The sequence below is a fragment of the Ictidomys tridecemlineatus genome, chromosome 7 (genome assembly GCF_052094955.1).
Source record: "Ictidomys tridecemlineatus isolate mIctTri1 chromosome 7, mIctTri1.hap1, whole genome shotgun sequence".
Taxonomy (NCBI): domain Eukaryota; kingdom Metazoa; phylum Chordata; class Mammalia; order Rodentia; family Sciuridae; genus Ictidomys; species Ictidomys tridecemlineatus.
Window position 1 is genome coordinate 194,645,143 of NC_135483.1, and position 20,362 is coordinate 194,665,504.

The 20,362-nt window shown below is 55.8% G+C and overlaps 1 protein-coding gene and 1 long non-coding RNA gene across 3 annotated transcripts; one reads left to right on the plus strand and one right to left on the minus strand.

The window, feature by feature from the left end:
* Positions 1-7,004: 7,004 nt before the first annotated feature.
* On the minus strand, positions 7,005-10,401 carry Gbx2 (gastrulation brain homeobox 2). The gene is made up of 2 exons (XM_005326396.5): positions 9,210-10,401; positions 7,005-8,206 (listed from the first exon to the last, which is right to left on the minus strand). Exons 1-2 carry the CDS (start codon positions 9,730-9,732, stop codon positions 7,683-7,685), a joined length of 1,047 nt encoding a protein of 348 aa, XP_005326453.1. The 5' UTR covers positions 9,733-10,401; the 3' UTR covers positions 7,005-7,682.
* Positions 10,285-12,319, plus strand: LOC120883725 (uncharacterized). Of its 2 annotated transcripts, none has more exons than XR_005725921.2 (3): positions 10,285-10,580; positions 10,994-11,140; positions 11,248-12,319. It is a non-coding gene; the product is annotated as an uncharacterized LOC120883725 (long non-coding RNA). The 2 variants fall into 2 exon arrangements; XR_005725919.2 differs by having other exon boundaries at positions 10,286-10,569.
* Positions 12,320-20,362: the final 8,043 nt, after the last annotated feature.

Genomic DNA, 20,362 nt, shown 5'->3' on the forward strand with positions numbered 1-20,362 from the left:
TGGTATCACATGAAGGAAAGCATTCTAGATCCAGGTGGCACAACTCTCCATGTTACTGGAAAACCACACGATAAGTATGGATGGACTTTCCCCAGCTTGCATGGGGCTGGAATTCTTATTTTCATTTGACACTGACAGTCTCGAGCCAGCTCTCCAATCAGACTGCTCAGCAGCAAGACGGGTGAGTCTGTGCAAAGGAGGCACGGTGTAAATATTAGGAGCGAGGAAGGCCTCTCTGCAAGGAGACTTCAGAACACTGTTCGTAACTTACACCTTCACTGCAACCTCTCCAGCCCTGGGATCCCCAACTCTGTATCTAAGATATGAAAGCAGGCTGAGAGAGAGAGGTGTGTGTGGTTGAAGCTATTTGGTTGGGTTTTTTTTTTGGGGGGGGGACCCTGAACTGAGATGGTCTTTGTGGGTTGAAGAGCAGAGTAGCCATCCTGCCAAGGCCTCTCTTGGCACAGTGGTCACTGGCCTACACAGCCACCCCACCTTGACCTCAGGCTGCTTGAGAGCCAAAAGCACCAGAGACCTGAGCAAGTTAGGCAAGTGAGTGGAGAAGGTGTCACTAATTCTGGAACATAACAGAATTGAATGTCCTGGCCTTGAAAGGGAGCAAGAAGAGCCTCTGCATTGAGCAGGCAGAAGGGTGCTCTGGAGAACCTGAACCACATACCACAGGCCCTAAAGGAGAGAAAGAGTATTGGGCCTCTGTGAGGGTAAGCACAGAAGCAGAGACTCATGTTGAAGGGCACTCACGCTGTGCCCAGCTCTGCACAGCACCGCTTGCTTGCATCAGCCCAGTGAGTGCTGATGGGAAACTGAGGCTCAATGACCAAAAATGGGACCTCGGGTGGTCTAAGACCAACACTTTGCAGGCTATTCTGGGGGCTCCTATGTTATCATGTGCTTCCTCTGTACCACAAACTGCCCCAGGAAGCAGGACTCCTGGAGGGTGGACCACTATGCATGCTGCTTAAGAAAGAAAACCTGAAACAGGGTTCAGCACCTCAACCCCTCGACCATCAAGAGAGTTGCAGCTCCCAGTCCAATGTCACCTCTGCACCCTTCCCCAACAGGCCAACCTTTGCTCTTGCCCTGGACTCCAGGGAAGGAGTTGGCCAGCAGCTTCCCCACAGAACCCAATGCGTGGGCAAGAGGACAAGCAGGCTTTGGGAGCATATCCAGGCCAGTCCTGTTGCAGGTGTGGCCTGCTCAAGTCCCCTGTCTCATCTGATTGCTATCTCAGGGAAACAGGGCCTCACCCTTGCAGGTGGCTGCTGTGAGATCTGAGCAAGCAGACCAGGTGCCCAGTCCAGGGACCAGGAAGGTGGAGAGGTGCCCTGGAAGCCGCAGGGCACCGGTTCTGAGAGCCTGGCTAGCTTGGCCTGTGGCCTGGAGGTCAGTACGGGCTGGGGCGGGCTGCTCCTCCCTTTTTTTCCTTCCCTGGCCTGGCGGGTCTTGCTTTTGTTATTCAGAACTCTGATTGAGCTCCCTTCCTGGGGTCAGGCGGCCACTTCCAAACCCCCATGGTGTTCGGCTCTCCGCGGGTCCCCGCCGAGCCAGGTGCACCCGCTGAAGTCGGGTCGGGGGCGGGGAGAGTGGGAAGGGCCAGGGGTGGGGGATCGGAGTCGGAGGGAGCCCGTCCCGGGGGAAGGCCGCTGGCGGGCAGACTTAATAGGATCAGGTCAGTGTAATCCCATTTCAGCCATTGTCATTCAAGCGGCGGGAGCCCGAGCTGGGGGGCCGGGCCCTTTAAGACAGCGCGCGGCCACACCAGAGACGCACCGGCTTGACAAAGGCCGCGAGGGATCCAGTGGCGGGAAATAAAGAGATGAAGGCCTGGGGGTGGGCGCCCGGCGTGAAGCTCCCTCCCGGGCCCGCCTGCCCCCGCCCTGGCCAGCGCCCTGGCCGCGCTGGGGGGCGCCCTCGCTGCAGGCTCCATTTCGGGCTCAGGTCTCCGATGGCCTCCCTGGCTCTCCGGAGTCCCCGGCCGCCCGAGCCCTGCGCGACCTGGCCTCCTGCCTCTCTCTCGAGGCCCGCGGGGTGCTCGGTGGTTCCGGCCGGAGCAGGGTCCCCTCGCGGTCGGGCGGCCTCTGCCTGGCTGCCCGGGTCTCGGCTTTCGCAGCTCCGGGGCGGGCACGCGGGAGTTCCTGGTGCCAGTTCCAGACAGAAAGTTTGTCTGACCGCGACGGTGACCCGGGTGGACTTGGGGGAGGAACGGGTCCCTAAACTTGTGTGTGTGGCGGGGAGGGGGTTCGCAAAGGAGGCGGTGGATTGGGCCGGGGGTGCGGAGCGGCGCAGAGGCCAGACCTGGAGGACCCGGAGGCGAGACTGGAGAGGAGGACCAGGGGGGCCGGGAGGGGTCATCCCAGAGGCCAGAAGGTGTGGGGTGCTCCGCGTAGTGGAGGTCGGGGTGTGCGCGGAGAGCCCTGCGGCCGAGCGGAGTCGGACACGCGGACTGCTGGGCCAGGCTGGGGACTGGAGACCAGGCCGGGACCAGTCGGAGGGAACCCTCCCGGGCGCAGGCAGGGAGGGCTTTGGGCCGGGAAAGGAGACACTGGGAGAGCTGAGTCCTGAGGGGCGGCCCCAGCACACAGTGGCGCTCCGTCAAGTAGGGCGCCTCCGCCGGCGTTTGGGTTCGGCCAGTAGGATCAGGCTCTTGGTTCTCGTGGATCCAGGATCGTGCAAAAAAGCAGTAGAAGCGGGAAGGGAATCGCACAACCACATCGTACACTCACGTGCTCACACGCGCTCGCGCGCGCACACGCACAAGAGCTTACACTCGAACCGCACCAACACACTCCCACCCTGATTATCCTAGAGTCAACTCCACAGGGAGCCGGGAGCTCACGGGGACCGTCGGGTCGGAGCTAGGTTTCCGGCTTTCCCTGCAGCGTCACCCTGCACTGCCCAGGAAGACGAGATCCAGGGCACCGTCCAGCCGGGACCGCAACAGGCTCAGTGCCCTTGGCGTCCCAGTCCAAATGGCATAGGTCGCAGGTCCTCCTGTCCCCACAACTTCCCACAGTCAAAGGAAGCAGGCAGTGAAGGCTTGGAGCCTCCCAGACGGGGCACCAACCAGGCAGGGGACAGGGCCCGGGTACTTTGGTCTGCAGTTTGTCAAGGAGAAGGGCTGCCTGACCTTTCCCCCAAAGCTTCAGAGGGCGAAAGTCAGCTTAGGTCTCCCACTTCTAAACTGTTCAAATAGGCAATCAATTTTTATGATGTAATTTATAATTTATGCAGGTTGTCTTCATACATATGGTGTTGCTTTTGTGTGTCGGGGTTTCAGGTGCTTTATTACTCTGACGGTGTGATTTGCATTCATGTTCAGTTACCAAGATCATATTTCTCCTGTTTACACCATAAGGGCCCCAAAATGAAGATTGATGCTGCCTCCCTTTGTCCAGGCCATCCTTGTAGACCTCAGGGCTACCCCCAGACCCTAGAGCCCAGCTACCCTAGAATCCTCCAAGTTGTGAGAGGAAGGAAGATGCACCTTTCCAAGCCATCTGGGAAGTTCTGGAGCACCAGAGGTCAGATCAGGTGGCTTGCTTTGTTTGTGTACACTAGGGCTTCAGCTGAGGGTTTCTGGATACAGAAGGAGGTGCATATACACAAGCCATAGCTGGGGGGGGGGGGAGCAAGCAGGACACTCTCCTAATCATAGCCCAAGTCCAGTAGGTGAAAGGAGAGGGCAGCAAGCCCTAATCAACAGCCAGGGCTGCCAAATGTGCAGGCTACAACCACTCAGGACAACCACAGGGATCTAGGAGGGCCTTGCGGTACTCAGTGGAGACACAGTCCCCAGCTGGGGAGCCATATATTCCTCCAGGTTTTTTATGCACCCCCTAACAAGGAGGGCAGCAAGCAGCTTTGCTCTGACTAGGCCCTGGGCAGGAGGGATCAACCTCGGCAGGCCTGTGCCAGGTCTGCTAGAAGCAGCTGAAATGATTGGCCCAATTAGGCTGAATCCAGCAGCAACAAGGGGGACAAGCCCTGGTCCCCAGAGAAAGGACAACTTGGAAGGCAGCACATGCAGACAGTCACAGAGTCAGGATGTTTCTGAGAAGCAAATCCCAGCTGGAGATGGCCTGGAAGACTCCCTACCCCCTATTTAGCTAAAAAGGTGCCAGTGGAAGAACCATCCTGGGGACTGAAGACTAGGAGACAGAGGCTGGGTGCACAGCATGCACCACGTCTTGAAGATTCCAGTGTAGGTTGGGTTCGGAGAGGGTGGCTTCAATTGCAGGGTACCCCAGCCTCCAAAGGTAGCTAAAGGAGGAGGCTGCTTTAGGCTCAGGACCAAAAATATTTGGCTCCAGCTTTTCAAAGTACCCTCGGTTTTCCAAAGGGCTGGAGGTGCCTGGCTCTCTGAGAGCAAGGGCTCCCGGGGAATGAGGACTGGGGGCACAGGGTCAGATGGCTGTTCCTGTGGCCCCCCTGGGCCTCTGCTTAAGTCAAAGGACCCAGGCTGCAGGCAGCCCCAGGCATCCCACCGCACAGCTGGGGGCGCAGGTCCACTGTGCTCTCAAGCGTAATTATTTGATCTGCAGATGTAAGTGGAATTTATTGTAACAACAAATATAGTGATGTCAAAACCCAACCTTGGATTAAAGCCGGCAGCCAAAGGGGAAGTGTATTAATTTCCAACAGCATCTCAGGCCAGAGCCTATTAGAACAAGCTATTCTTCAGGCCCCCCCATCAGAATTAATCATTGGGAGTTAATTTGAAGCTCAGACAAGTTGCTGTTAATTTAGTGCAGGGAGGACGGGATGGAATAAAAAGCTGAGGTGCTGGCCGAGCCTCGTGGGTCTCATTAATCAGCCAGCTGAGACGGCCTGGCTTGATTACAATTTGCAAAAAAATTCATTAGGGCCCGGGCGATTGACAATTTTTCTCTCTGCCTGTGATGTGACTCATTAGGCAGCCAAATGAAAGCCATGATGACGGCCATGATGACAGCGGCCATCAAGCGCCGCTTGTTTATCTTCCTCCCCTCGGCCTGTCTCCAGGGCCTCTGACTGGCGCTGGGCTCTCTGGGCTTTTGGTGCTCAGGGGGTGGGAGGGAGGAAACTGCGTCCTAAAAGGGCAGGAGGGCCTAGGATGACTCCAAGGCTGTCCCCTCCTGGTGCTTCCAAAGTGTGAGGAGTGTGGCTGGGGATGGCTGGGAAGCTTGGGTCCTGGGATGGGGCTACCTGAAGGCCATCCCCTTCTAGGGAGCTTCACTTTACCGTGGGGTGTGTAATCAAGGTGGCCGCCGCCCATCTTTACCTTGGGCTTTTGGAGAAGGCCAAGTAGGGTTTACAGGGTACAGTGGACGGGCATTTGGGGGCACTCAAGGATCTGTAGGGAATGCTGGACTTTCAATGTCCAGGATTTCTCTTTCAGAACCCGAGTGTCACTGGGCAGGAGTCCTCATGTTCCTCTTGTCCTCGCGCTGCATTCTGCCACCACTAGCCATAGTCCCCTCGGGGCGCATATGCGGCCCAAGGATATACTGCCCAAGAAGTCCAGGTGTATGTATATGGGGGAGGAGAGGACGGCGGCTCTGCGGGTCTCAAATATCGCAGTACCTGCGGGCGGCCAGGGGAGACCTGCCCTGAACAATAGCGCCCAGGAGCAGCTGGGCCTTGTGGACCAGGCGCTGGGGCCCGGCGCGCCCGCCGGCGCTGTCCCTCGTCCCTTAGCGGGAGCTGCCGCAGTTCTCCACACCTCAGCCGGCTGAGGCCCTCGGAGGACCGGCCGCTCGGATTTATTGTGCTCAAAACCAAGCCCGGGCCATTTTCCGCCACCGGAAATGTTCGGAAAGCGGCGGGAAACCGTGACTCCGTCGCTCCAGGCTTTCACTCGGCGCCTGAAGTTCGGGCGGCGGCCGACCTCGGTCCCCCGACCGGTGACGGGTTGTGAGCCACATAAATTAAGTCAATATTCGTATTGACCCTTGTCGCAGTGTCTTGGGCCGAGAAGGAGCCAGTGTGGCGCCGCAGCTCTGCAGCCAGCTCCCGGGCTCCCTTCCCTCCGAGGAGGCCGAGTTGGCGAAGCCACCGGCTTCTCTTGCTGCGGCCGGCTGGTTTGGTGGCGGGAAGAGCGCTGGCATCACGGCCACACTCACGCGCGCTCTCCACGTGTCCAGGACACCCGGGGCCTGTCCATCCCAGCCTCTCGAGGGCCTGGTGGTGCTGGTTCCGAGAAGAGTCTCGGGTGTGAAAGGGGCCGGGGCGCTGGCGGGGCTCGGGGAGGGGAGCAGTGGGCTCGGGGCCGGGCACGCCCCTCCCGCGCCCTGCTGGCCGCCCCACCCAGGCGGGTAGGCGCCCAGCCCTCAGGCCCTGGCGGACGGATCCCCAACTCTCCGCGCTCCTCTCCTCTTCCCCTGGTGTAGTACTGACTGCCCCGGCGCCGTGGGGTGGGGCGGTGGTCCGGGCCCGCCCCTCCGACCCCGCCCGGAGGGGGAGGTTCCCGGCCCGCCGGAGCTCAGCGCCCGCCTCCGCCTCCGAGCCGAGCGCTGCCGGGAAGCGGCTTGGCTTGCTGGGTTCCTGCTCCTGTCGGAAGATAATGCCTGAAGACTGATTTATGGACCTTCGGCGCTGCTGGCGAGCAAGCACCGCTGCTTTTCGGGACCAGGATGTTTAAGGAAACGTGTTTCTTCCCTGGCTGTAGCCGATTTGGAGCACCCGCAGTTTGTGCACCATCACCCACACTCGCTTTCCCTCTTCTAGGCACCCTCGCCTCTGGCTCCCTAGGTATTGATTAGGCTGGGCAGAAGAGGACATGCTAAATATCTAAGGTAGAATTGGGTTTTCTGAAATTCATAATCCCATTGGAGCTCTTGCCTCCTTTTCAAGACCTGGTACGGTGCTGCATGAATCATGCCCATGGGCCTTAGGACAGCTGGACCTGGGGGTTTATCCAGTAAGGGCCCCAGACCAGTTGCTCGGCCACACCCTTGCAGAGAGCCCTTGGAACAAATTCTGGACACATTTATGAGGCCCAAGGATTGATTTTTTTCCTTGTTCCTTTTTATTATTCACAAGACTGAGATTGTTTAAATGTCATAACTTATAAGAAAATAAACTACATTGAAATAAATTAAACACAACGGAGACGCGCTTCAGACATGGCTCAGATAGGATAAGCAACCCCAAGAAAGAAAGCCAGGCAAAGCAAAGCAAAGGAAAGGAAAGCAAAGCAAATTCCAGGCTGCCCAACACTCTCTGCTTTGCGGTCAACTCAAAAAGCCAGAATAGAAACAAAAATAAGTTTAAGCCCCAGTGTCGGTTCTTGTGTTTCATGTTTACCTTTGGAAAAGTATGGAAAGATGGCTGCTGAGCGCGGCAGGTTACAGCAGAGGGTTTGGTTTCTTCTGGAATGTGAATGGAGAATATTACTAGGTAATTTGGTCCTATAACTTTCAAAATACTGCAGCTGAGATCCAGTTTATATAGATATCTATGTACAAAGTAGGATAGTATAATAAATATTTAGTGTATCTTCAGGTGTGGCTGTAGCCCCTTCAAAAGCAGTCTTTTAAGCCTGTTTAATGGATATATTCTCGATTTGCTTGGGATGTCCACGTCTGGGAAGATTTTGAGTTTCGCTTCACACACAGTGGAGTCCACCATGGGTTCCCTCGGGTGCTGGGTCTTCTCCAAGGCTGCCAGCCGTGGCTGGGCCCTCAGGGTCGGGCCTGCTCCAGCTGCTGATGCTGACTTCTAATAGCGAATCTGCTGACATGGACAGGGATGGGGACGACAATCTTGGGGTTCCTGGAGGGCTCCCCCGTCTTGGAGTTAGCATTGCCCGCCTTCACCCGTTTCCACTTGGCTCGGCGGTTCTGGAACCAGATTTTCACCTGCACCTCGCTGAGTTTGAGGGCGTGGGCGATCTGCGAACGCTCCGTCAGGGAGAGGTACTTTTTGCAGTGGAACTCCTTCTCCAGCTCCAGCAGCTGCTCGCTGGTGAAGGCCGTCCGCCGCCGCCGGTTCTTGCCCGTGGACGTGGTGCTGCCTGCCGCACTGCCGCTTGGCGGGGTCTCCTCCAGTGCGTGGCCTGGGTCTTCCTCCTTGTGAGCGGCCTGGCCAGTCAGATTGTCATCCGAGCTGTAGTCCACATCGCTCTCCAGCGAGAAGCTCTCTTCCTTGCCCTTCGGGTCATCTTCCACCTTTGACTCGTCTTTCCCTTGCCCTCGGACAGCACCGACTGAAAGCAAAACCAAACGGCGTTTTATTACATTTCGCACACTGGCCTTCCTTTCCCCTTCCCACCGTCACTTGGGCATCCCCCACCCCTTTGCGGATTGTCTTTCTATGACATTAACACATTGTGATTTCCTGGCCTTTGAGGAGTAGAGAAGGAGGGGGGAGCGTGAGAAAGCTCAAAGGAGAGGAGGAGACAGCATAGGCGACGGCCCTTTGCCCAGAACCATCACTCAAGGGGCCGCCAGCCTCCTGCACACACTCCCAGCCTCGGTCAGCTTAAGGAGAGTAGCAGGGCGCATGAGGCCCAAGAGAGGGTCCCAATTGTCAGGGGGGGGGGAATCAGGGATGGATGAGGACTTGGGGGGGGGGGTGGTTCACATCCATCCTGCCTCCACCCCCAGCACAGTGAAAATCTAGCGAATCTCAATTTCATCGCAGCTGGAGCCAGGGTGGAGGCTGGAGCAAAGCCAGACCTTGTCTTTTTTGAGACGATAGTAATGTTTGTCATAGGGATGTTTCATAGCCTTAGGAGAAGTTCCCACCAGACAGCTCAACACACACACACACACACACACACACACACACACACACACACACACACAAGTCTCCCAAGAATTCGGGTCTCCGAGGCAAGCAGCAGCCCAGTGAAAGGGTTTAATAAGTCTGAGCGCCCCTGGACAAATGCGCAGATGAGACGCACTGCCCACCGGCATCTCCTTAAGGCTTCAATCAACCCGGGACCCCAGGTCCTCGTGGAGTTGGAGTGGACTGGGCTCAATGCGCAGACCAATATGCAGCCCCAAGCAGCAGCTGGCTGTGGGTGGGGGAGAGCGCTAAATGCCCCTTCCCCAGAGATCCTGCTTGTTGAGTTTTTGCGTGGCCTTACGCGGCAGCCGGGGTCAGGCGGGGGCATGGTGTAGCCCCCAGGTTCCCCGGGGGGCTGGAGCTGGCCCGCCCCCTGTCCTCGCGTCCCCACGTTCCGGCTGCGCGCGCCTCACACTCACCGAGAGATGCCTGCACCGCCTCGGCAGCGGAGAAGGCGAGCAGCGAGCCCTCCTTGGAGAGGAAGCCTTTGCCGTCCTCGGTGTCGGCTTGCAGCGCCTCCGCCTTGTCGAAGTTGCCGCCGCCGGGCAGAGGCTGAGGCGCGAACTTGCGGGCGGCCGCCGCCTCCTGATGCTGGGGCGACGCGGAGAAGCCACCCGGCAGCGTGGCCATGAGCGTAGAGGTGAGCGCCATGCCCTGCGCCAGGCTGGAGCAGAAGCCGGTGGGCAGGCTGGGGATCTGGTGATGAGGGTGAGCGGGCGGCAACGCGGGCTGCAGCGCGGCCTGGGGCAGCGCGGGCGGCGGCGGCGGCGGCGGCGGCAGCACCACCGGCCGGTAGGGCATGAACATGGGGTAGCCGGTGTAGACGAAATGGCCGGGGCTGGGCTGCGGCGGACTGCCGATCAGCGAGTCTATGCTGAAGGCGGTGCTACTCCCCAGCGGGCGCTGCATCATCATCAGCGACGGCGGGAACGCTGCGCTCATAGACGCGCTGGGGAGAGGCCAGGGAGAGACGAAAAGTCCCCGCGCCGCGCCGCTGCCGGGAAGCCCACCAGACGACGCGAGCACTACCCGGAGCGCCGGGAAGGCGCCAAGCGGGACCCGGAGAGCAGACTCCGCGGCCACTCAGTCCTGGGTCCACTGCATGACCGGCGGGCGCGGGCGCGGGAGGTGCGTGGGGTGAGGCTGTGCGCCGGCGTTTGGAGAGGGCGCTCCGGTCCTGCGGGCTCTTTGGAGCCGCTGCCCGCTGCGAGTCGGTAGGAGTCCGAGAGCTTCACGTCTGCGGCTCTTTGCCCAACTAGCAGCCGTCGGTGCGTCCGTTTGTCCTTCCCGCAGTTCGTCGCCTCCCGCGGGCCGCTGGGGAGCGCGGGAAGCCGGCGCACTTGTCTCTGGCGGGCGCCGCCAGCACCTTTAAATCGCGCTCCTCTTTCTCATTCACATTTTGCCTGCTGCCCAGCAGATCCCGCCTCACGTGGGGCCAGGCGCCGTCCCCCATTGGCTGAGCAGGGCGTGGGCGGGGCGAATCAGACTCCGCCCCTCCTTCCTGGCTGGCGGAGAGCTAGCTGCGGGCGCCACCGTCGGAGCGCTTGAGCCAGAAAGCAGGATCCCTAGCGCCGGGATCGCGCAGAGCAAACTTGAGAGGGGCCGTTGGTACCCAGGCTCACACCCTAGGGCCCTGAAGCCGTGTTAAGGCCGCTTCAAAAGGCGCCTTCCTTGCTCTCACCCGCCATGGATGGGCCGAGAGCGTTTTATTTCCTCTTATATTTGCAGTGGAACAATCCTGAGGCTCACCTTGTCTCTGGTGCTCCGGCTGAACCTGGGGTTCGGACAAGGTTCTTGGATTTAGGGGGAGGGTCTTACCCCTGCAGATCCACCCCCAGGGCGCGCGGGCCAGGAACTGTCAGCCCCGCCTGCTGCTGGGAACCTGCCGAGTTGCTAGCTGCATCCCTACACTCCTGCGGGGAGGGGAGGCTGCTGGTCCCCTATTCGGAGCTGGGTCCTCCCGTGAACGATCCCTTCTCATTTTTCATGACATTCTTAATCATCGCACCTATTTACCCACTTTGCCAGCGCGCACCAAAATAACAACCACGATAATTATGATAATAAAGCGAGTCCTTTATCTGCTCCATCCTCGGGGAGGGAGGAAGGGGGAGTTGCTATGCCCCCGGATTGTATAACGTGAGATTATCCTGATGAAAGCTTTATGATGTTTGCTCAAATAAAAGCTGCGTTTTGTAAATAGGCGCTAATTAAGCACGTTGGGAACGGAGGGAGCGCTCACCCTGGCGCCGCCGCCCGGTTTCCAGCGAGAGGACTCGAGGGCACGCGATTCCCCTTCGACTGCAGGATGAAGCTGATTCCCTCAAGATATTTCCCCGTTTCGACAATGGTAAAGACACTGGAATTTGGGGATTGAGGGGGTAGGGAGGACTTGGGATGTTCTTATCTCCTCCTTTATGTTAAAACAAACTTTTCAGCTCTCCTGTTCCCTTTTAGAAAGGAATCATTTCGTGGCAGGGGCAGACCGTGCAAAACGCAGTACCGCGCGCGCAGGGCTTCCACGCATCTCCAGGGCCTCGGTTTCAACTTCCTGGGTCTAGACGTCCTACCCGAATTGCCCACAGCACCCGGCCAGGGAGGAGAGGAGGGCATTGTTACATTGGTCATTAAAAACCAGCTCACGCCGAGGAGCTAGTGGTGGGGAATTGGCCCGTGTTGGACGTGTGTTATGTATCACTTACAAGCACATTTAATTGGGAGATAAAGATAAATCGATCTTTATGAATTTATCGACCCGATTCTTTGAAGCTCTTCTTTCTCGTTCTTGCTCTTTCTTTCGCTGTAACCCCAAGCACCCCCACCCCTGGGACGTCTTAATCCCAGTCCATTTCCTCAGCCAGGAGTCTGGCCCGAGAGCCTTTGCCCACCCGTCAGGCCCAGGAGGTAAGACCGGAGGGTGCGTCCTCGGCGCCCTGGGGTGCTGAGAAAACTCGCCGGCGGGGCTGCCAGCCACCCTCCTCCTACCCTCCTCTCCCCTCCTCACCGTCACCCGGACAAAGACGTCTCCAGCGCGTTTCTCCACTCCAGGCCGCAGTAATAGATGGCTCCGGCAGCAGGCGGCTTGAAAGGAATTCATTAGGACGCTGCCTGTGTTGCCTCCCCTCACTTCACGGCCAGACCCGTGGTGGCCTAGGCAGCGTGAGGGGAGATTAATTCCCATTGGGGTCCACGGGGAAGGAGGTGTCGTGGGGTCTCTCCATTTCCACAAAAGAAGAAAAAGGAAAAAGATCGCAGCCCAGGGCAAAAGGCTGGTTTCTGCATGAGAATAATAAATGCTCCCTCTCATTAGGAGATGGTTACAGTCTCGAGTGCCATTACCTTGTTTTCGAATACTAAGAATAAACGTTTCCTTGATTTACTTGCTACAGCGGGGTCCCTTCTCCTACTCCACCGGCCACTGCTGTATCTGTGTAAGCTGTTAGGCATCTGACCTAGGCAGGTTTGCCAGCCACTTTGCTACTTGGGGCAAAGGTATTGTTCTAGGGGCTTCCATTACCTGATGACTTCCAGAGGGACAGGTATTCCTCTGATTATTTTGGTGATGATTCCACATTTAAAGTTCAGCAATAAGATTTAGGTCCGTTGAATTATAGCTATACTTGAAGTAATTTGATGGCATATTATTTGCATCTATAAATTGCCATGAAAAGTATTGACTGCAGGGGTTATAATACTAATCTTTTATTAGTGAGTTCAGATAATTCTCATCAATATGAATTTTATTTACTAGTATGCTATTCTCGAGTGCAAGGCAGTAATATTTTCTCATCTAATGCTTAACTGCTTAGAAAACGATTGTCCCTGTCATAAAAGAATCCCTGTGTCTCGGCGTGATTAACTGGATTCATTCGAGGCACCTCAGCTACCTGCAAAACATTCAGAGTGTGGGGACTGTGGGTAACAAAAGCCTTTAGAGACCTCTGTTCCTGGGAGAGATTTATGGGCCGGGAGCCACAGGTACACGGCTTGTCCCTCCTTCGGATTCCTACCTACTTAGCTTGTAACTACCTCAAACTGCAGAGTCCTGCGCGGCAGAGCTCGGCCCAGGCTGCGCGGGAAAACCACCCAGCAGAGATCTTCGCAAGTTTGCTAGGAGAGCCCCGCCCCCCTTCAATTAAGAAAAAGGCTGGACTTGCCCGGAGAGAGAGCAGGGTTCTCGGCTCCAGTTAAGTTCTGGGAACTTTTTCTCCCTGAAATCTCCATCGCAGATGAAGATGGCCCAGACCCAGGGCACTTTACTCCGCTGGTGTCAAGCTAATATCAGGATCTTATTAAACCACTGAAAATGCGGCTTAGACGTTCAGGAGAAATGATGGTAATTAGGATGGCTTCCTGGTTCGCGGCTGCCCCAGTCAGCGTTTGCATGCAGGTGTATGAAGGCTGAGTGTAAAATATAAAACGCACAAGTAAATGAATATTCATGCAGCAAACTTGCGTTGGCCTGTCAAGCCCAGGCAGGAGGAGGAGCAGCGCTTCCAGCGGCAGTTTGGGCACCCCGAGTCTCTGAGGACGCGTGGAAACCTACGGGCCTCGCTGGCTGGTCTCGTCGCCAGCCGCACAGACCCAGGACATAGGCTAGTTTCTCGGGCAACCGAGTTGTTTTTATTTATAGGGATTTTGAGTGGCCTGATCATTCGGTCATTGCCCCAGCTCTTGCTCCTGGCAATAGTTGGGAAATAACTTGGGATGGGTTTTATTTATGGAAGGGCAATTGGGATTCACACCCAGCTAACCCAGAATAGTGCCTCCAAGCCCAAGACGCACTTACAAAGGGGTGCTTGTGTAAAATTCCCCATCAGACACACCAATTTGCAAGTAGCAGAAAGCATTGAAGCCTCATCTTTTTAAACTATTTTATTCAGCTTTTTTTTTTTTTAATCTGAAAGCCCAAAATAGACTCCATGTGGTTCTAAGTGAAGTCAGCCCTTGGCTGGCTTTGAAATAGCTCCTGCAATTATGTAAAAGAGCCATTCACCAACAGGACGGAATTAAAAGGGATCTCGCCCGCTTCCCTTTCATTGCCAACCTCTCATGTTTGGCTTTTCAAAGCACTTCCAACACGATGTCTTTCTCCAGGACAAAAGGCGGAACAAAAAAAGTCCCCAAACTTGTAAATTGAACGTCAAGGGAACTTTAAACAATTTAAAGCCCATAAATAATGATAAAGGGGACTGGCAAAAAAGGCAAGCCCATTCAATTAATAGAGTTTCCCAAGCAAAGATCAAGTGGTGTATAAAATAAAAGTCTTTGGCTTCTTTATTCTGCTCCTTGACCATGCAGAAAGCGGGACAGGGGGTTTCTCTAAAGCGCCCTGAAGAAGAAACACTTTGCGGGACTGTGTGTGCCTTGACATTCTTATGTAGAAACTTTGCTTTTTGTCCCCACCCTCAAAGTAGCAGAAACAAAACAACTGCCAGAAACATGAAGGGGAGGGCGCTTTTTTTTTTTCCTTTTTTTTTTCTCCAGAGTTTTTCTCCGGGGAGTCGGAAAATGTTCTCCGCCAGCCTGAAGACCGAGAAATGTGACCCTTCACACCTGCGCTGCTCCCGCAGCGCGGAGGGACAGGCAGAGGCACACCCAGGTGGCCCGCGGGGTGAGCCCTCGTGGGAGCTGGTCCGGGGGCGCGCGCGGCTGTGCGAGTTGCCCACTCAGAGCCGCCGCCCGACCGCGCACAGGCGCAAGCTGCGAGCTCGTGGAGCCGGGCACACCCCACGCGGGGCTGGGCTTCCAGAGCCACGGCCAAGGCGTTCGAGGGCACAGTTTGGGGTTCCAGTTCTTTTTCGGAGCAGCCCTGATAGTTGGGGCTGGGAGTTAGTGAAACCCGCCTCAACAGATCACCCACCCCTCGCCCTGGAATCTCCAGCTGACGCTCGGGGCGCGTCTCCCCAGGAGCACCCCGAGGGCCAAGGGAGAGGGTCCAGGCGCAGTTTGCCCACCCGCGGGCTCCAGCAGGAGAGAAGGGAGAGCCAGGCGGAGGCCTAAGGCTGCGCTTCCCTGGGGTGAGGCCTGAGGGGGGCGAAGAGGGGCAGTGAGGGCGCTGGCTAAAGGTCGGAGGTGTCGCAGGGTTGGCGTTCACTTCCGTCCAGCTGGCTCGGGACCTGGGAGGCCACATCGTCAGGGAACCCCAGATTCGGGCGCTGGGAGGGAGGCGCGGGCCGCCGGGAGCGTCTCACCTGGTTTATCTCCTACCATCTGCTCCCTCGGATTCCCGCGGCCCCACCTTAGGGGACTTCAAACGTGCCCCCCGCCACCCGGCTCCCCGCTTTCATCTCCCGCATGGCAGGCATTGTGTGCGGGACTTCACAGAGATGCTAATCCTGGGGCCGCGTGAACCGCGGCCCGGGAGGCGCGCAGAGGGCACCGAGGGGTGAGAGGGTGCTCTGGCCCGGGCTAGGCTCCCTGGGGACCACAGCGCGGCAGCTCTCCTGGGGAACTCCAGTCCGCTGCATCCTTCCTGCCTTATTCCAGGAGGCGGCGGGCACGACGTGATGGACCCGGGCTGGACCCAGCGAGGGAGGGCCAGAGCCCAGCTGCGAGCCCTCCGGCTTCCACCTCTCGCCAGTGTCCAGGGTGAGGCCCGTCTGGGTCCAGAGAGCATCTCTCCAGGCGGCTGACACCTCCCTAGGCTCCCCCCCCCCAACCAGGACCCAGCTGCTGCCCCAGAGGGCCTCGACCCCATGCAGGGGCGTTGTCTTTTAAAGAGGACGCAGTTTTCCAGGAGTGCATCCTTTTAACCCTTGGATCGGGCAAGAGGATATTTGGATCAGTAGCCCTGCGCATCAGGGGCACCAGTTGGGACTTTTTAACTTCTGCGGAAGAAACAAGAAGCAGTAATTGCTGTTAGAAGGAACTCTGTCTTCTTCCCAGAGAAATTCCTGCAAAGCGAGGTCCCTATTCACTTGGTTGTTGGCCTCCTCCCATGACAAAATGCAACCCAGAAAATAAGTCAAAGACAGGGGCCGTGCATCAGGTGTGAATGGGAAGGAGAGAAGTTGGTCAAATGGGAAGGGAAAATTCGAAGGGTCTCCGTCAGCCTAACAAATGCCCTCAAGAAGAATTCCCAAGGACACACACAAAGTTGACTCACAAAATAGGCTCATGAGGAAATCTCAGGACAAGTGTGTCTATAACTGACCGACCTAATCCGAGGGAGGTTGCCCCAGGGACAGCTGAGACCTTCAGAGACAGCTCCCCAGAGTGACCACCCTGAGTGAGGGACTTTCCCAAGAAGAGAGCAAGAGAGGAGTGTGAGCTAACAGGGAGGTCCACTTACTAATCACCAGGAAAGCCAGGGAGTGATAGATGGCAGCCCCTTTACAGGAACACCTCACTTAAACAGAGCGCCCAAGTTAGGGGTCAGGGAAAGAAGAGTGCTTACTCTGGAACCACAGAGGTGGCAGGCTGTGGAGGAGAGGCCAGGTAGAGTGTTGGGGGGGGGGGCTTGAAAGCCACGGAGAACTAGAACCAATGTGCCAGAACAGTGAATGAAGGTCAGCCCCAGGATGCACCCCAGGCCCCTGCAGACTCTCACCTGGCCAGGGCTCCAAGGGTGGGCATGGTCACCATCTCAACAGGGGATGAGGCAGTGCCCTGTGGTGAGGCTTGAGAAATGAGGCATAGGTGGGACAATCTAAAATGTCTTCATAGTTACATCAGACACATTCTCTGTCCTTATTCCCTGCCACTGCCTGAGAAGCTGGGGTTGAGCAGACTGGCGAGAGAGGATCCTCATCTGAGATCTAAATGTTCCTGCTATCTCAGCTTCCTTAAATATGCAGCCCCTTCACCTTAATGGTTTGGCAGAAACCGTTAAGATTGGTGACCTCTTTGGTCTTTGAAGCAGAGAAGACTTTTGAGTTTCCTCTGTTTGTCCTTTGGAAAAATACAGAGGACTCAATCTGCATTAATTTGCTGCAAACAATTATATCTTCCTTATGGGTGCAGTCTATACTTCCCAAACTTTAGGAAATAAAGAACTGGAAGCTAGAACAGACCCAAGACTCCAAGACCCCAGAGTGAGTTCAGCTAGTGATTACTGGCTGGTGTGGATGAAGATCAAGTAGGAAACTTGGGGGCGAGGAGAGGGGAGGAGAGTTCTCTGAATCACAGCCCAAGAATCCAGGAAACCACAGAAGGTTGCCCCTCACACATTCTTAATGGATACTTCAGGGTTTTGTGGGAAATAGAATACATTTTGCTAGGGGGCGTGTTACCCATGCATGCATGCATGTGTGCACATGTGTGTGTACATGTGTCAAGGGAGTAGTATTTTTTTCTCTCCATATGATGCACATATGATGATGGATGTTATCTGAGTTTTGCTCTCTATTATGTTTTCTGCACGGTGACTGTGGATGTCCTGCAGGGGGAGTGGACCGTGTCCTTTCCCCAAAGCTCCTAGCACCCCCACACTGAGGTCGGCCACACTCTGGAAATTACAATATGTAGGGGACATAGCCACTAGCACCAACAGAGGGGGAGGCTGCTCCTGGGGCTCCCTTGGGTGTCATGTTTGGTCTCACCAGGCCCCAGCCGAGTGGCAGAGCTGCAGCAGGGTGGGGGCTAGGACTTTGTAGGTGGGCCCCCTCCTGGCTGTCTGCCTTGGGCTGTCCTCCTTTTTCTCCTGGGCATCTGAGAAACACTGGTCTCTCTGAGAAATAAACCAAAGCCAGAAACAATGGAGTTTGTACCCACCCAGACACACCTTCTGTTCCCCGAAGAATGTGACAATAACCAAGGTGAAGTTTTAGAGGGAGCTGGACTTGGTCATGGTGGCTCAGACAATGGGTGGTTGGCTCTCAGGGGGCCGTGTTTGGTGTATTCATTGAGTTTAGGATCCTTCCCCCTTCCTTCCTTTCCTTGCTCCTCTCAGCCTCCCTCCTGTCTTTTCGAGAACATAAGTGTTTTGGAGCCTGTTACTGTACTATTCCTGCTCTATCTCTTGGCTATTATGATTTCCCCATTCTCAAGTCTCTTGCAGATCCACAAACACAACAAAATAAGAAAACCTCAGAAACCTTAAGAGACAAGAGACTTCTTAGCTGGATATGGTTTTGTATGCCTGCCATCCCAGCAACTCCAAGACTGAGGCAGGAGGATCACAAGTTCCAGGCCAGACTCAGCAACGTTTAAAAAAAATAAAAATAAAAAGGCTGGGGATATAGCTCAGTGGTAAAGTGCCTCTGGGTTCAAGCCCCATACAAAAAAAAAATGAGTGACTTCTTATAGTTCAATTTTATTTTAACTGAAAAACTGTCAAATTCAATTCGTTCAGCATATTGGAAATTATTTGGAAAATTATCCTTTAGAATAGAGTGAACTGAATAATTTATTGCTCAAGCCAAATTTTACACACAGAATATATATGTATAAAAAGTGTCATAGATCTTGGTGGATTAATGAGGGAATAGCAGGAAACAGCTTTATTTAAGGTTTCACAATTTCTAAGCTTTAGCCTGAGAAGCAGCGTGGGTGTGCACAGCGCCCCCTAGGGATCACGAAAGTAATGGTATCTGCTCTAGAGCCTGTTAGAGTTCTGTGGTTACAGCCCCCAGGTTCAGCCCTCTCCAGGGATCAGAGTGCTGAGGCGTCCATCTTGATCATGCCTACGGTTGGTCAAGGAAGATTTCCAGATTTTTTTTTTAAATTTAAACGTCTAAACCATCACAAACCTTCATAATTCCACAAGGTGTAGGAAATACTATCAGATTTTGTACCAGCTAGTAGGAAATCCACTCTGACTCCCTTTAAAATCCGTTTAAGGTTCTCCTGGATCTAACTCGTCCTGAACAGTCCTAGAGGCAGATAGAAAAGAAATCTTCGACATCTGGGGCTGAAGATTCTCGGTGCGCAGCTGAACCCATCCCGGCCTCTGCTGTTCCATCTACGCAATGGGTGGGAATCCCAGCTCTCTCACCAGCCGCCTGACTTCGTCCCTACACGGGGAATAATTAGTATAGTGCATATATCACGGTTGTCGTGGAGACTGAACTAGGTCGTGCCGTGCTCCCTGGCCAGGGGCCTGGCCCAGTGCGAATGCTGGGGAGGGCAGCTCATTAGGAGCCCTCAAGCCAGTACCTCCCTGGAGTTGCAGTGCGCGCCCGAGCCAGCCTGGACCAAAGCCGTGCGCTTGGAGGGAGAGTGTCCTCTGTGGGCTGCCTCTGCACAGGACTCTCCAACATTGGAAACGCCTCAGGCCACCAAGCGGAGCAGGATGGAGTGTGGTATTTAGTAATATATGTCGTCTCCCCCCGGAAGACAGAGGTCCCCAAACACCTCCCTTGGGCAGGTGACGGCCACTCCACAGCACCAACGGAGACCGAGGCGCAGAGACCATCCCTGGCCTTTGGAGCGCCCTTTTCTGTCTGCTATCTTCACCAAGTCTTGCATTGCCAGGGCGCAAGGCACGGCCTTCTCAGGGAGAGGGCTTTTACGTCATTTTAGATATTTTTCTTAAAAAAAAAACACCATAAACTCCGTTTATGTATTAAGACAAATACTTTCATTCCTCTTTTGGGTAGGGGGCAGCACTCGGTGCACTTCGGCCTCCTGCATCCCTCCACTTTCGGTGTCCTCAGAGCCACACTTTCCCACCTCCGGAGTTTTGAACACCGCGGGAGGATGGGAGTGGGGTGGGCGAAGCTGCTGGGCGGGACCCAGTTGCCCGCAAATGACCCAGGGCTGACCCCACCCACTTCCCTCCCCTCCTCCGCGCTCGTACTCAAGACACTGGCTCAAGGGCGCCCCCTCCCGGCTTCGGTGGGGATCGGCTCCTCTGGGAGAGGAAGCGGGGCCGCACAGTCCAGGTCAGAGGGCCGCCCATCAAGGTCCTGCTGGAGGGACTCCAGCCAAGGGCCCTCTGGGGACACATTCCATACACTCCTGGTTCTAGGATCTCCCAGCACCCCAGGTTTCGTTTCCACGCGCTCTTTTACCGCGGGCTCCTCCACGGGCTTTCCCCTCCCCCGCCCCTTGGAAGGCGCAAACATTCCCAGTTTTAATTCGGGCCAATTATCTCGTTTATACGACTTAAAATGTTTCCTTTTAACTCATTTCAATCTAGTAAATATGCTTCAGCAAGTAGCTAATTTCTCAGGGATGGCTTCGTCTCTCCATTTGCATATAAAGCGCATTGGGGTTGGCCTCATTTCGGGGTTCATAGGTCGCAGACAGCAGGGCCTCCTCTTCCAGGTAGGGCGCCTAGGTTTGGCCGCGGACAGACATAGGCCAGGGTCCGCGACCTTGCCCAGACCCCGACAGCAGGGGGCAGGGCAACCCCAAGCGCCGCTCCCGCCCTGGCCGGCACTTATGCGGAGAGGGTGCGCCCTTGGGTGCCCATTGAGGCGTGGGTCGGGGATGCATTTATCCTGAAGCATGTTTATTAAATGGTGCCTGGAGATGGATGGACGTGGATACAGGGGAAGAAATCACGGGGCTCAGTCGAGCAATCTTCTGGCTTTAAATTCCGAATAAAAGTCTCAAATATTCCCGGGTCAGGGGGGCACTGTCTCATTAAAACCACTCTCGTCCCGAAACTGCCATGCAGACATTA

Bases quoted from the DNA above. Each gene is read 5' to 3' on its own strand.
- Gbx2 (XM_005326396.5), bottom strand. From the start codon at position 9,732: ATGAGCGCAGCGTTCCCGCCGTCGCTGATGATGATGCAGCGCCCGCTG. The intron at 8,207-9,209 runs GTGAGTGTGAGG...TTTTGCTTTCAG, and splicing joins GGCGGTGCAGGCATCTCTCG to TCGGTGCTGTCCGAGGGCAA.